The sequence below is a fragment of the Acipenser ruthenus genome, chromosome 2, assembly GCF_902713425.1.
Source record: "Acipenser ruthenus chromosome 2, fAciRut3.2 maternal haplotype, whole genome shotgun sequence".
Lineage (NCBI taxonomy): Eukaryota > Metazoa > Chordata > Actinopteri > Acipenseriformes > Acipenseridae > Acipenser > Acipenser ruthenus.
In genome coordinates, this window is record NC_081190.1 from 61,063,837 (window position 1) to 61,079,986 (window position 16,150).

At 36.5% G+C, this 16,150-nt stretch overlaps 2 protein-coding genes across 8 annotated transcripts in view; one reads left to right on the top strand and one right to left on the bottom strand.

Moving 5' to 3' along the window:
* The window catches only part of primpol (primase and polymerase (DNA-directed)), a 68,776-nt gene that overhangs the window by 33,590 nt on the left and 19,036 nt on the right, over positions 1 to 16,150 (bottom strand). For 2 of the 6 annotated variants that reach the window (XM_058998381.1, XM_058998363.1), the window contains one exon: positions 1,759 to 1,927. The exons of the other annotated variants lie outside the window; for them this stretch is intronic. The gene's annotated coding sequence lies outside the window, so the exon portion shown is untranslated. The remainder of the gene's footprint in view (positions 1 to 1,758; positions 1,928 to 16,150) is intronic. 6 annotated transcript variants of the gene reach the window in all.
* LOC131696600 (caspase-3-like) lies at positions 667 to 15,939 on the top strand. 2 transcript variants are annotated; one of them, XM_058998489.1, is made up of 7 exons: positions 667 to 899; positions 9,413 to 9,484; positions 9,844 to 9,983; positions 10,377 to 10,505; positions 11,787 to 11,962; positions 12,207 to 12,324; positions 13,075 to 15,939. In XM_058998489.1, exons 2-7 carry the CDS (start codon positions 9,420 to 9,422, stop codon positions 13,302 to 13,304), a joined length of 858 nt encoding a protein of 285 aa, XP_058854472.1. In that variant the 5' UTR covers positions 667 to 899; positions 9,413 to 9,419; the 3' UTR covers positions 13,305 to 15,939. The 2 variants fall into 2 exon arrangements, with proteins under 2 accessions (XP_058854472.1, XP_033870423.3); XM_034014532.3 differs by having other exon boundaries at positions 668 to 899; positions 9,410 to 9,484.

A 16,150-nucleotide genomic window follows, 5' to 3' on the forward strand; every position in this document is an offset into this window, starting at 1 on the left:
AGATGCACTGCACGTTTCTACTTCCCGCTGACACATCTACGTAAAACTACCAGGCCTAATCTTTCTTACGGCTGCAATTGAACGTACTCCTCAATACGGCTCTTTACTAAAGACTTTAGTGCTTTAGTCACAAACATGTACTTCCTTGGATATTGTTGCTACGCGGGATATAGCGCTCTCATTGTTTTCTGCATAGACTTTTTATTATAACTTATTTGTAAAGTACATATAAACGATTTAAAATTTATTTTTAAACAAGAATACTGGTAGTTGATAATATTAATGAAAAATACGTGGACTAGTTGACACCGATTTATTATTCTGCTGTACATTTTAACAGTTGTTCTGTAATATAATAATAACAATGAATATGATAACAATCACATGTCTGTACACAAATTGTGGTGTTTATTTTTTTATTAGCATATTATTTGGACAGTTTCCTACAAACCGGCATGTCTTGCCATTTAGGGACCAGCAATACATAAAATCGACTAACGAAATTGCAGTTTTTTCTTTCTCAGAAAGTTTCTGAATGGTGGTTGCAGTCTGCAGCACAACACTTGACCATGCTGTTTACGCTTTTTTGATTTATATTAAAAAATGACCTCGTACAATTTAATTTACAGAGGTTTTAAAACACACTAATACCCTTTGCCATTGACTAGCCTGCTTGTTTAGAACCACGTAGCAGCGGATGTGACGTCACATTAAAGAAGCACATGAGGTCGGAAACTGCGCTAATCTGCTTCCATGTCTGGTGTCTCACCTGGCTCTTCTTTCATTGAGAGGAGGGGCTTGGACTTGGATGGTCCACACGAAAAACAGAGCTAAGAACAACGGACATAAAGAAAGGTTTAAAGTACTGTTCATAAAAAAAGAAATCAGTCGTCCCAATTGTAAGTAGGCTACTTCTGTTTCTTTTTTCAGTCTGTAAAACACTGCAACATTTTATTGTATATCACATCAGTGGTGTATGTACCTTGTAAGCGAATTATGATATGTAATTTACACAAATGTGGATTACGCAATATAACTCTGAACTGTTTATATTCAACCTTGCTTTCTGATTGTATTTTAAAACCAAAACTTGTAATTCAGATATCATTCACTAATATTTCTTGGCTAAAGGACGATTTGAAAAGAAAATACTCTATTCAGAGAAACATTTCACATTTGGTTCAGCTACTGTAAATACAGCACAACGTTTTAGTTTTGGTTTTGTTATCATTACGTACAATAAAAATAGATCATAATATTGAGGAAGTTACATGTCGTGAAAAGTGAAAACAAACGTGCATGTAAGGGACGATCTGGTATGGAGCATTATAAGGGTCAAAATTAAATAGTTAATTTGTTAATTAAGTGGTCAGTTCATAAATTAAGTCGTTGATTAATTTGTCAATTCATAAATTAATTAAATTTTATAAATTAATTTGTAAGTTAGTTTGGCAATTCTTACGTTAAATCGTAAATGAGCTGTTTGCTAATTAAACTTTCAAGTTCATTTGGTAATTTAACTTTTTTTAACGTCATGTTTTGAACATTTAAACTTCATGTTTGAACACTGTCAATCACACGAGGGGGCGTCTACAAATCGGCAGTGTTGCCAACGGTTGATCTTCCTAGTTAGTTGTATGTCTGCAGACCGCCGTCTCATGAACCGTACATCTGAAGATAGTTAGCACGTGTGGCGTCAACTGGATTAAAATAAGATTAGTATATTAACTTGTAAACCTACCGCATGCACATACTTACCCCCAGACTGTAACAAACAGGTGTTGTAACCAATTCAGTACCCCCATAGAAATCTGTATCCCCTGGCGGATTGCTCATGCGTAAAATGAGATCGTCCCACAGTCTCGTCTAATTTTCTTTTGCTCGTGTCTGAGGTAAAATACGAGTGATGTGCACGCTCAGCAGTTGTCTACGGGAGGTGAAAGTAACACAAATTAAATAATGACAATTAATTTAAATGTTAAATTTAAGCAAGTATCGAATAATGCATTTAGCATCAAATAATAAGTACCAGTATTAAATATTAAATTCATATCAAATGTTAAATTTTAACATCAAATAATAAATTCAATATTGAATATTAAATGCAAGTATTGAATGTCAGATACTACCATCGAATGTTAAATGCAACAGTCAAATGTTAAAAACTAGCATCAAACATAAAATATGAGCTTTATCCATTCAATGTGCCTTTTATCCATTCGGTGTGCACTTTGCCATTCGATGTGCTTTTTATCTATTCGATGCATGCACTTGCAAACTGTCAATCAATCCCATCCGCCCCGCCCATTCCCATCCACATGGAGACTGGTGTGCCTCCTTGTTACCTGCTAACCTGTTCAGCCAATGAGAGGCTTTGATTTTCAAATTGAAATACGGTAGCTGTCTTGTGCCATCTGTAGAAATTAAAAAGGGATTTGTTGTGTTTTGTTTATATTTTGTATTAAAAGTTCAGGGCATGATTAAGGTCAAGCGCAAGGCAACGTTGCCTTCGTTGGGTGTGAAAATTCAGGGGCACCAAGGCAAAACATAAATCCAACCCAAGGGCACCAAGGCGATTTCATACTCATTCATAAAACACATTTTGTATCACCTGTGTTTCTCACTGTAAATACAGTATCCCCTTTGGTATCCCCTGTGTTTCTCACTCTAAATTCACCAATATCAATTAAACATTTTGTGTGTGATAATGGGGCACAGGTAGTGGAACAAATATGGTATCTGTAAACAATAGTTATATGTAATACATTATGCATTTTTAATATCATTTACATGACGGGTTTATTCCAGACATAACAGCACAAGTCATAGAGCAACAACATTAGTGAAAACTTTCATGATCATTTACTTTTAACTTTCAAGTTTTGAAATAAAAAAAATATATAAAAAACAAGCTACTTTGAAATCGGCACAATCGTTTATAAACAGGTAGGTCGCACAGTTAAAATATTAAGCATTCATTATTTAAAGATTGTTTTAGCTGCGCATGTCAAAGACGTTTTTAATGAAAACAAACTATAACTGATTATACACATCACAAAGAAATCATGCCGTCCTGTCAATAGTTGATTGTCAATAGTAAATGATTGCAAAACGCAGCCGACAACTGCTGCGCGTGCACATCACTCGTATTTTACCTCAGACACGAGCAAAAGAAAAATGAGACGTGCCTGTGGGACAATCTCATTTACGCATGCGCAGTGTGCCAGGGTATACAGATGCAGATAAATAGCTGAAAAAATCACTTAAATATTTTTCTATAATACATTGTATCGTTATCGCAGGCAGGCGCATCACACAGGGCGTTTATCACTGACAGAAATAACACTTTGAGATTGCTGCGTTTCACTTTTTTTTGTTTAGTTTCTTTACTTTTTGTTGCATAAATGTGTACTTTTACAACAGTGCAGTGGGATCAATGTGTCATAGACATTACTGTGATGTGAGGCACATTTTATCGCACATTTATTTAGGGATCATTAAGTATTTCTCACATGCCTACATAAATTGAACAGATATGTTTCCCAACCATACACACCACGAGCCAAATATATAATAAAGAACTCCATAGTATCTATTAGTTTACGTATAATATATATTATATCAAAATATAAGCAATTTTAAAATGTGTTTGTACCAACTATGCCGGTCTGTTACAGCCTGGGGGTAAATATGTGCATGCTTGTAGGTTTACAAATATTAATATACCACTTAGCTTATTTTAATCCAGTTGACGACACATGTCCTAACGATGTTCAGCTGTATAGTTCATGAGCTGCCGGTCTGTAGATATACACTAGGAACCATAGGCGTAATTTACACAGGGGGCATGTGCCCCTCACTTTTTAAAAAAATGGGATCGGAGCCAGATCATGAGATGGTGTTTTACTACGAGGATCTGGATCTGGCTCCATTGATCCGTAATGTTGATCCGATCCTGGAGCTGCACACGCATTAACTAGGGAAACTGACCAATGAGGAGTGAACATACCTGGCGTGTAGTTTAAAGACCCCGGCTGACAAGTTTGTACACAGTCTGAGATCACAGTAATGTTGGGGTTAAATGACAAGCGGATGGACAAAGATAGAGGCGGATGCACTACGTTGCTGTATCCAAAACCACAGGAAATGGGTTAAGTTTGTAATTCACCATAGCTTGTGTTATTTACTAATGTTATCAAACTGAGGTTTCTGTCTACTGTTTAATTTTTCATTTTAAATTGAAACAGTAAACTTAAAACAGCAAAATGACCTTTGTGCAAATAAATAGACAATAGTTCAATTGGCAAACAGCTCATTTATGATTTAACGTAAGAATTGACAATAACTTACAAATTAACTTATAAATTTAAGAATTAACTTGTGAATTGACAAATTAATTAACAAATTAGCTGTTTAATTTTGACCCTAATAATGCTCCATAATCTGGTGCCATAAAACCGAGGTTCTGTTGTAAGTGACTGCAGCAGCAATTGTCGATGCATAGTTCAGCCCCTAGTGACTAGTCTCTGTGGGTCAATTGCAACAAACTTTAGTTAGAAGATAGTACAGAAACCAGCAGACACAGTGGGTCCCCAGGACCAGGGTTGGGAACCACTGCTCTAGAGCAGGGGTTCTCAAACCCAGTCATGGGGACCCCCTGTGTCTTCTGGTTTTCATTCCAACTGAGCTCTCAATTACTTAACTAAACCCTTAATTTAACTAATAGTCTTTAGAACTTTAGTCTCAGGGATACAAATGGCAAAATCATAGTTGAAGAGAAAGAAATAGCAAATATATTAAATGATTACTGTTCACAAGTTTTTACAAAGAAGGATACAGACAACATGCTTCACATGTCGACCTGTTCCTACCCAGTTTTAAATAGCTTTAGCATAACAGAGGCAGAAGTGTTAAAGGGACTAGGAGCTCTTAAAATAAACAAATCCCCTGGGCCGGATGAGATCCTCCCGATAGTACTCAAAGAAATGAAAGAAGTTATTTACAAACCGCTAACCAAGATATTGCAACAGTCTCCTGAGACAGGGGTTGTACTGACAGAATGGAGAATTGCAAACGTATTACCAATCCACATAAAGGGAGACAACACCAAACAGGTAACTACAGATCAATAAGCCTGACTTTGGTTTTATGTGAACATATGGAAACTATAAAAAGATCTAAAATGGAAAATTACCTATATAGTAACAGTAACCTGGGGGGCAGTCAGCATGGTTTTAGGAAAGGGAGATCATGTCTAACCTGCTTGATTTTTTTTTTGAGGATACAACATACAACATGGTTTGTTTAGATTTCCAGAAAGCTTTTGACAAAGTCCCGCATAAAAGATTAATTCTCAAACTGAACGCAGTAGGGATTCAGGGAAATGCATGCACGTGGATTAGGGAGTGGTTAACATGTAGAAAACAGAAAGTACTGATTAGAGGAGCATCTTGTGGAATCCTCTGCTCTTCTTAATCTATATTAATGACTTGGATTCTGGTATAGTAAGCAAACTTAAAAAATAGGAGGAGTGGCAAACACCATTGCAGCAGCAAAGGTTATTCAAAATGATCTAGACAGTATTCAGAACTGGGCAGACACATGGTAAATTACATTTAATAGAAAAAAGTGTAAGGTACTGCACACAGGCAATAATAATGTGCATTATAAATACCATATTGGAGATACTGAAATTGAAGAAGGAATCTATGAAAAAGACCTAGGAGTTTATGTTGACTCAGAAATGTCTTCATTTAGGCAATGTGGGGAAGATATAAAAAAGGCCAACAAAATGCTCAGATACATAGTGAAAAGTGTTGAATTCAAATCAAGGGAAGTAATGTTAAAACTTTACAATGCATTAGTAAGACCTCATCTAGAATATTGTGCTCAGTTCTGGTCATTTCACTACAAAACGGATATTGCTGCTCTAGAAAGAGTGCAAAGAAGAGCGACCAGAATTATTTCAGATTTAAAAGGCATGTCATATGCAGACAGGCTAAAATAAATGAATCTGTTCGGTCTTGAACAAAGAAGACTACACAGTGATCTGATTCAAGCTTTCAAAATTCTAAAAGGTATTGACAATGTCGACCCAGGTGACTTTTTGTACCTGAAAAAATAAATAAGGGGTCACAAATGGAGATTACATAAAGGGGCATTCTGAACAGAAAAGGGGAGGCACTTTTTTACACAGAGAATTATTGGAGTCTGGAACCAACTCCCCAGTAATGTTGTTGAAGCTAATTCCGTGGGATCTTTCAAGAAGCTCATTGACAAGATTCTGGGATCAATAAGCTACTAAACAACCAAACGAGCAAGATGGGCCGAATGGCCTCCTCTCGTTTGTAAACTTTCTTATGTTCTTAAGAATCGATAACAGTAAAATCGGGATTATTTTCAAATATCGAATCGACTGTTATTGCTCATCACTACTCTCAATTAATTGAACTAACAAGTAGCTTAATTAGGCCTTTTTAATTGTTCTCAGATCCTAAAAAATTGCAGCTTCTTGAAGGATCCCAGGGTGTCAACTTCAACAACATTAATGATCTGATTGATCTGACATGGACAGACCCTATATTTATATAATTTAATATTCTGCACTTTTCTCTTCTCTTGTGGAACGAAACATCATTAATAAGGTGATTGATAAATGTCTAAAGAAAATAAAAAAATATATTGTATTTATGAACTTGCCTTATTTAAATACTCGCTCACCTTCTTTCTCTGGCAAGTATTTATAACAGAGTTCTGATACTATGCTACACTCCCTGTATGTTTTTGTTCGTGGCGCCGTTTTGTATGCATTAAGGGAGCTTTACAGGAGGGCACGTCCCGAGGTTCCCTTGACTACAGATCCCAGAGGGAGAGCAGTGTCGGTGGTTGCCTGACGTGAACCGCTGGAATTGAAAGTGGCTGAGATGCGGAAGTAACTTTTATGATGTGTGACTAAGAAGACGTGAAGTTTTATAGTACAATAACTAGGGCCACGGAAAATTCACAGTACTTCAAGAAATTCACGAATGACAATAAAAAAAAAAAATACATTTCACGGATTGTCACGGAAGTGCCATTTTTTATTTTTTTTTAGTTTCTATTGTAAGTTGCCTAAAATTAATAGCGCATCAAAGAAAATCACCAAGGTTGAAACATTTTAACATTTAATAGCAGCTACTGAGTCAACATTTACATTGTAACATTTAAAACAATCTTTTAAAATGTAACAAACTAGGGTCATTTAAATGTGTTGGCTGAAAAAAGTAACAAGCAGACAAAACTGATTAAAACAAAACAAGTTTGAATGACAAATTCGGCAACATTGTCAAGTTTTGTAAACATTTAAAACTTAGGCTACGTTCATACAGTAATTAAACGGACTGTGTTGTATAGCGTTATGCTGACTTTGAAAAACAATGTTAAAAACAGGGTTAACTGCAAGTGACAAAACCGAAACTTTGTGTTTTTCTTTACACACACTAAATTTATATATGGCGTTTTAAAACCACATAACATCGTGCTACTTGAGCGAATCAACCTATACAAAATAATCTGAAGAACAAGAACAGGAAAAACAAGAAGAAGAAATTGTATGCGACTTTATCCATGTAGCGTGTTGTGCGCACACACACACACACACACAAAATAATTACCTGGCCCGTGAGCAGAAAACAAGTTATTTGTTGAAGGCCAGCATCGTGCATCTTGTTGCATTTTCAAACGTTCCTGGTTTGTCTTTGTGGTGTAAAAACCTGTCCATATGCGGAAACTGCTCGTTTTGCATCCACTGAGTTTGGTGGAATTGACAAAAAGCAGCGTCTAAAATTTTTGCCATGTTTGGGAATCTGATTTCAGACCTCACCAACAAATCAACAATATTGACATTTTTGTCACTTTCAGCGGCATGGTGCTTGTAAGATTCAATTTCATCTCTACAGCTTGTGAAATCAGGGATTGCATCTAGTGGCAAAGATGTGACATCCAAGACTGACACCATGATAAATATAAGAACCATTATTAGTAGTAGTTTTATTATTGTTGCAGTTGTCTGGTTTCTACATGATAAAAGCTGGTGAAGAGTAATATGTAAAAAAAGAAAAGAAAGTTTCAAGGTAGTAAGTCAAATACGTGATTTTCGTGAAATCGTTAATTTTCCGTGGCCCTAACAATAACCGACCGAAATTGTGCAGTTTATTAATCATTCAGAATTGGTTTCGGTGTTTAATTTAATAATCAGAAATTAACTGTAGTTTAGATTAATTGCTCATCACTAATTTGAGAGCTCAGTTGGAATGAAAACCAGAAGGCACAGGGGTCCTCGAGGACCAGGGTTGAGAACCACTGCTCTAGAGTAGTGGTTCCCAGCCCCGATCCTGGGGACCCCGTGTCTGCTGGTTTTCATTCCAGCTGATCTCTCAATTGAACTGATCATTTGCTTAATTTGACCTTTTTACCTGTGTTCAGCTCTTAACAGTTGCAGATTTCAAGTTAGCTATACCATGTTATAAGTAACTTGAACTCTGCAACTGTTTGAGCTGAAAACAATTAAAGCTGTCTAATTAAGCAAATGTTCAGTTCAATTAAGGATCTAGTTAAGTAATTGAGAGCTCAGTTGGAATGAAAACCAGCAGACACAGGGGGTCCCCAGGACGAGGGTTGGGAACCACTACTCTAGAGGGCAACAGCAGTTACTTTGGGTTTGTTGCAATTGAGAACATTAACACGCAGCTGGGGGACTAATCTTGAGCTGCTTAGTTAGTTGCAATTGGTTTAGTACCATCCTCCATACTAAACACGGGATCATCCCCAGTTAGTACGCTCCTTTTAGTTTGTTGCAATTGACCCTAGGAGACCGTATGTGTTAATTATTTTAGAAAAATTCAAATTTGGTATTTCAAACTGGTTGGAAAACATCTGTACACAAAGAAATTCAAAAAAATAATTTCAAAAACACTTTATATATAAAAAAAAGCACATTAAGCGCTGATATCCCGACGCAAAACCTTTTTAGATATTAACAAAAAATACACTTTTGTGACATGGCATTTGTCTTGCTTGCTTTTTCATTGTACCGGTTGTGCTGTCTTCACAGAGTAAAAACACAGACCTCAATTCACTGTGCCAGGAGTACTAGCTCCTTTGTTTAGCTGCCTCATTATGTTAAACGTGCTGATGTCATCTTTGAGACCACTTGGGGGAATATTTGCCTGGTTTATTATAGTCACTTGCCTAAACATGACATCATCAGCATGCCTGTTTGCAGAAGAACAGCAGTTGCTATTGGCTGTGTAGCTCAGTTAGCAACAAAGATGTAATGTAGTAACCATGAGTAAAGGAATAGCCCATTTAAAAGCCAGTGACTTTTTTTCTTTTCTGAGTGATTCATCTCACATGAGATTCTTTCTTTTAGAAGAAAAAAAATGGACTCGAGAGATGTTAAGTCTGGAGGAGATGTTGTAGATGCTAATCCTGTTATCCTGAAAGAGTAAGATGCTGTTGCATTTATGTTTTTTTATTTTTTATTTTGTTGATAGATGAGGTTTTTTGACATTATTGTACTGTTAATGGGAGGGTAGACTACTGTATACTGTTAGGTAGTCTGCATTTTCTATTCAACATACATTTTGTTTAACATTTTCTTAGAATGATGTGACACTGTAACAGGGTGTAGTGTTACATGTGTGGGTAGTCAATGACAATTGGATCAGAATCACATTTAATTTTTTTTTTTTTTTAATAAAGCAGTTTGAATTGTGGAGGTTCTGTGCAAACCGTTGAATCCTCAGTTGCATTGCTGCTGCACTCACTGTACTATGTGTCTTAAAATGCATCTTCTCCCTCTAGAACCATTGAGCAGCCCCAAGGTGAAGACATGCAGGTGGATGCCAAGCCAGACCATGCACATCCCTACAGATATAACATGAACTATCCAAGCATCGGCCAGTGTATTATAATTAACAACAAGAACTTTGATAAAAAGACAGGTACTGTATATTTGTGTGATATACACTATACACTATCAATACTCAATTTAGGACCTAAATGCTACCTTCATTTCTAATGTCAATACATAGACTTCATTTTTCATTTTTTTAGAAACCATCTGATTGATTTAAAGGATTATTTTATTACTTTTGGACATTTCAAAATGCCACTGAGGTACCACGTGAAAGGTTTATTAAAAGCCTAATAGGTCCATTTAATAAACCCAAGGACCCTGCAGCAGAAAAATAAATTGTCATTATGTCTGTACTAACTATATAATAAAACCTATATTTACTTTACTGTAGAATTCACAAATACTATGTCTTTTAAAAACTAGAGAACTACAGTGTATTGCTGTGTAGGTGTGGATAATTTCTTTCTGATTCTAACAGGAATGAATATTCGAAATGGAACAGATGTGGATGCGGGAAATCTCTTGAAAAGCTTCAAAATGCAGGGTTATAAAGTCAAGGTTTTCAATGACCAGACCTGCAGGCAGATAGAGCAATGTTTACAATCGAGTAAGTGGAAACTTTCTGGGCTCTAGAGAGGAATCCCATCATGTTATCCCAGCACAGTTCTAGCCAAGAGGGATTTTTGAAATTTTAAATAATTTAGCAGTAGAACCAGAAGAAGAGTGCTTTACTGTCTGGTAAGGCCTGCCTCATGCTGTTAAATGACGAGGCGAGGATATTTAACATGACAAGATAGGGCCTTACCAGACAGTGAAGCACTCCTTTTAGGGTTCTGTTGCTATTAGAAAATGGCTGTGTTAAAAATGTTCAATCACGGGGGCTCCAGAGTGGCGCATCCAGTAAAGGCGCTCCGCGTGGAGTGCAGGATGCGCCCTATAGTCTGGACGTCGCGAGTTTGAGTCCAGGCTATTCCTTTGCCGACCATGGACCGGAGCTTCCAGGGGGCGGCGCTCAATTGGCCGAGCGCCGACCGGGGGGAGGGAGGGCTAGGTCGGCCAGGGTGTCCTCGGGTCACCGCGCACCAGCGACCCCTGTAGTCTGGCCGGGCGCCTGCGGGCTTGCCTGTAAGCTGCCCGACAGCTGCGTTGTCCTCCGACGCTGTAGCTCTTGGGTGGCTGCATGGTGAGTCCGCAGTGTTAAAAAAAGCAGTCGGCTGACGGCACACGCGTCGGAGGACAGCGTGTGTTCATCTTCGCCCTCCTGAGTCAGCGCAGGGGTGGTAGCGGTGAGCTGAGCCTAAAAATAATTGTCCAGTTCCAAATTGGGGAGAAAATAATAAAAATAATTGGCAACGACTAAATTAAAAAAAAAAAAAGTGAAAAAAAAAAAAAAAGTTCAGTCATGTTAATATTCCACTATGCCATGCCCTAGTTGAGGGTAGAGGATAATTGTTTTTTAAAAAGAAGAAAATGAAGTCTTCAAGTCAGTCAATTCTCTTAGTGGAGGAGGCTGTGTGGTCCAGTGGTTAAAGAAAAGGGCTTGTAACTAGAAGGTCCCCGGTTCAAATCCCACCTCAACCACTGACTCATTGTGTGACCCTGAGCAAGTCACTTAACCTCCTTGTGCTCCGTCTTTCGGGTGAGACGTAATTGTAAGTGACTCTGCAGCTGATGCATAGTTCACACACCCTAGTCTCTGTAAGTTGCCTTGGATAAAGGCGTCTGCTAAATAAACAAATAATAATAATAATCTTACGATTCCCGTTACTTGAGAAAATCAAATGTAGTCCTAAATGGGAAAACTTCCATGACACATTTTTACAAAATAATTAAAAACGTTGTATTCTCAATATACTGGTTGAGTCTAACAGTCATGGCTGTGTTTCAGTTGCCCGGGAAGACCACAGCAAAGAGGCCTCTTTTGTGTGTGCACTGCTGAGCCATGGAGATGAAGGGGTGCTTTACGGAACGGACGGCTGTATCGAAATTAAAAGACTGACCAGCTTTTTCAAGGGAGACCGCTGCAAGACACTGGTTGGCAAGCCAAAATTGTTTTTCATACAGGTAATGGTTATTATTTGAGAACATAAAATATAAATATATATTCCATGGTGAATCTGCTTTACTACGGCAACTCTGTTAAAAACTAAAGCCTCCAAATATCACAATTGGATTATTGTTTACTTGTTAGGTTCGCACAGTCTATGCATCTAGTATGGGTATCCAGTTTGCTTTTGGTAGACAATGTATGAGTTTAATAAGTCAAATATTTGGATACTATTAATTTGTTGTTTTATTTAATGATTAGGCTTGTAGAGGAACAGAGCTAGACGGAGGTATTGAAGCAGACAGTATTGAAAGTGACAGCTCTCCCCAGAAGATCCCTGTGGAGGCTGATTTCTTGTACGCGTACTCCACTGTTTCAGGTAAATTTCATCCCATTTCCTGACTTTAATCATTGACTACCTAAAGAAGCTGTATTAGAAGGATCACATATTGTATAGATCTTTCTGTATGCTTCCTAAAAGTAGATTTGTAGATCCAAGCTCTCTATTTGAACTTCTATTCTGATGAAAGACAGAACAAGACACTGAGAGATTTCAAAGCTACATGCTTCTTTAAATATATATTTTAAGGGATTACATTACAGTATAATAAAGGCATCCACCTTATGTATACAAAACCAAAGGGAAAGTCGCATTGGGGATTTTATGATTATTTAGAAATCTATGAAATATCTGAAATGCAATATTTTCTTTACTTGTTATAGGTTTGTTGTGCCATTGATCACGTTGAACTAAAAACGATTGCATTATAAGCATATTTAGAGGTGAACTCTGGACTCTGCAAGGAATCATTCATGGCTATAAATATGTTTGCACAATGAAAATGTGAGGGGTGTGCCAAGATCGTGTATAAGTATATATAGGGGTTAACCAGAGCAGAACGATAAGATTAATTAAATTTGAACGATACTTTCCCTTTAAGGTTTAGGTAACCCTTTTAGTTTTAACATACAATTAACAACCCTGAGCATTTTTTTTTAATCTACTGCTTCTTAATGATGACTGCCATTTTGTATTGACAGCATTTTTAGTTTCTAGCAGTTTCCTCGTTCTTTCTGCATGTTTTCATGGCAGGGGAAGTATGCTACTAACACGGTTGTTCATTTGCAGGTTACTATTCCTGGAGGAACACTGTGAGTGGCTCCTGGTTCATCCAGTCCCTGTGTGATATGCTCAGCAAGTACGGCAGAGAGCTGGAGCTCATGCAAATCCTTACACGGGTCAACCACAAGGTGGCACTGGAATTTGAGTCAAGCTCAACCATTGCAGGCTTCAATTACAAAAAGCAGATTCCATGCATCGTCTCTATGCTAACTAAAGAAGTGCATTTCTCACATTGATTATTTTGTGATCTCCTCTTTGCGGTTTTGAATAGATTGTATAAAACTTAAACATGCAGAGGTTTGTTTTTGTAACAAGAACATTTGAAAACCTTATGAAGACAACCAAAAGAGTACATTAACTGGGAACAATAACAGTATCTATACCAGCAGGTTCTCACTGTTAAACAGTGAAAATGCAATTTTAACCACTGAATAGATAAGCGATACAAATGTATTATAAACAGATATTAAAAGTAGGGTTTTTTTAATCAATTAATCACATCTGTGGGCTTTGAGTGATTCAAAAATAATTGATCGATTTAATTTTCTCAAACTGAGTGCGGTATCAAATATCGGGGCGCGAAAAAGAAATCTTGAAACATGTTGGAGGCTGCTTCCAAAGATATTCTATATAACCAAGATCCTGAACTCAGCCTTTACTTCTGCCATGTGACACGCAAGGGATCATGGGATGTAGAGAGAGCGGGGCCATTTTTCTATTGTCTATGGAGAGGGGTCGGATTGGACAAATTTATATATATATATATTTTTTTAAACTTTAAGTCTGTTTCATTGTTGCCTAGGGTTCACGGAAGAAATATACTGACCTGGTGAATGATGACATAACGTAATTGATTTGAAAAATGAACTTTTCTTAACACAGTCCTTCATCTGTGTATGCGCAGTTAAGATCACAGCAAAATACTTTATTTACTGCCGTAGTATGGTTATAAGCATTTACAGTAAACAGCATTATGTTAATACTTTGTATTACTTGTAATTGTTTTTCAAGACCATTTCATATCACCAGCAGACAGGTGTGATTAATTGATCATAGATCGGATAATTAAAAGATCAATAGAAAATGTCAAGATTAAAACCCCTAAATTTAAAAGTAAATGCTCTTTTTAACCGTTAAGGTTCTGCTGTTACTCATACTCGTACTTGTAATTGCCTTTTAAGAAACATTTATCTGCAGGTATAAAATAAGTCCATTTATTTATGTACTGATTTCAAAACAAAAGGTGAGTTTGGAAGCAAATTTTCCTCTTATCCGGGACACTGACATTTTTACTGCTGTACCGCGGCTGAAAACTGACATGGGTTTATTTAATACCGGCTGATAAATACTTAAAGGCAATTGTGAGTGTGACTATCAGCCCACCCCGAATAACCATGCATGTTTATTTTTTTTCATGGAGAGCAATTGTATGTATTGTTGTTTTACACTTCAACTTGTACCTGTTTTAAAGGGATACTTAAATACTCATCATCTTTAACTTGAATAGCCATTAGCATTACAATGTTTAAGGGGTATTTTACAACTAATGTCTTCATCATTCAAGTCATATTTTTTAATTGTGGTGTTTTATCTGTCTTTAAATGAAATACCTGTTTAGCATACATCTTTATTCTCCTTTTGAGAGTTAATTATTTCAATGTGACAAGGTCTTTTTTTAAAAAGTGTATTCATAAGAAAACATTAAATATTTATCATAGAGAGTTTTACCATACTCCAAATGGGTGCTTTTTCGAAATAATGAGATGAAAATGAATAATTAACTAGTAGCTTTATATTGTGAGACATCACTGATAATTTAAAAAAGGCAACCTGTAGTTACCTCAGAAGAGCCAGTCCAGTCATTGACAACACAAAGCCATTATCCAACCCAGCTGGAACAGGGTGTGTGTCTTCCTATTAAAAGTCTCCTTTTTATAGGAGACGTTTAGCATTTTGATGCATCTTAAACTAGTTAGCTACTATATGCACAACAAAATATTTTTCTCTATAAGTAGAATATTAGAAGAAGATTAACAATCGCATGTGTTAACACCATTTTCTTTAGATTCTCAATGGCTTGAAATGTTTGCAGTCAGCCTTTAATAATAATACAAAAACTATTAAATTCTTGCTGACATTTGTGTAGGAGGTTCACCAGCACAAGACTGAATAGTTGTGAATATTTTCAGACTTTTGTAATTAGATATTTTGTTGTGGGACTTTTGTAAGACAGAAGTTTAGTATAGGATATGTATTGTACATAATTTTTGTATCCGACCCCCCCAAAAAAAGGAATTTAAAATATTACAGTAGATTATTGTGCCACTGAAAAATGTGATCTAGAGGACTGGCACACACTCCCCAAAATATCATTAACATTACTGCATCCAATACATTTAAAGCTATGTGAAGTTTCAATCAGAAATATAAATACGCCTGCATATTTGTGATAAGAAATCAGATTGCCCTAGTAAATTTAACCCTACTTGAGTTTACTTCCTCCTCCCAAATTTCCAGTTTAATTTAAGCCATTGGCAAGGGTAATGAAAACATTGATGACTATCGATCCAGTAAAATGAGGTTTATAAAGTTCAGGCTGGTGGCATTAAATTCCGCCACTGTTCGGATCATTAAAATAAGACCCCAACACACAGTATATACGCATTTTCTGTTCAAGTATATGAATACACTGATTGAGTTACTAATGTCTTTATGAAAAATATCATCTTTACTGTTTTATTTTAATTAGACAGTGGGAACTGTAGTTCTTTTAAACTTTTCTTTTTTTTTAAATGTTCATTTAAGATGTCTGCTGTTGTCTATGTAAAAACGTAACATTAAAAGATATAGCAGATTTGCTTCTAAACACAAGTGTAGTGTTTTGTGTTTTCGTAAGAGAAACTGGTAACATTTACAATAAGGAGAATTGTCTGAAATGTGTTTTTGTGCCAAAGTGTGTGTTTGAATGTAGTGGTGTATGCTCAAAAAAAGAAACCACGTACAGTGTTAACGATGTGTTGAGTCACCATGGGAAGTCAAGAAGGTACTTTTTTTTTTTTTTTTTTTTTTTTTTACTCCAATC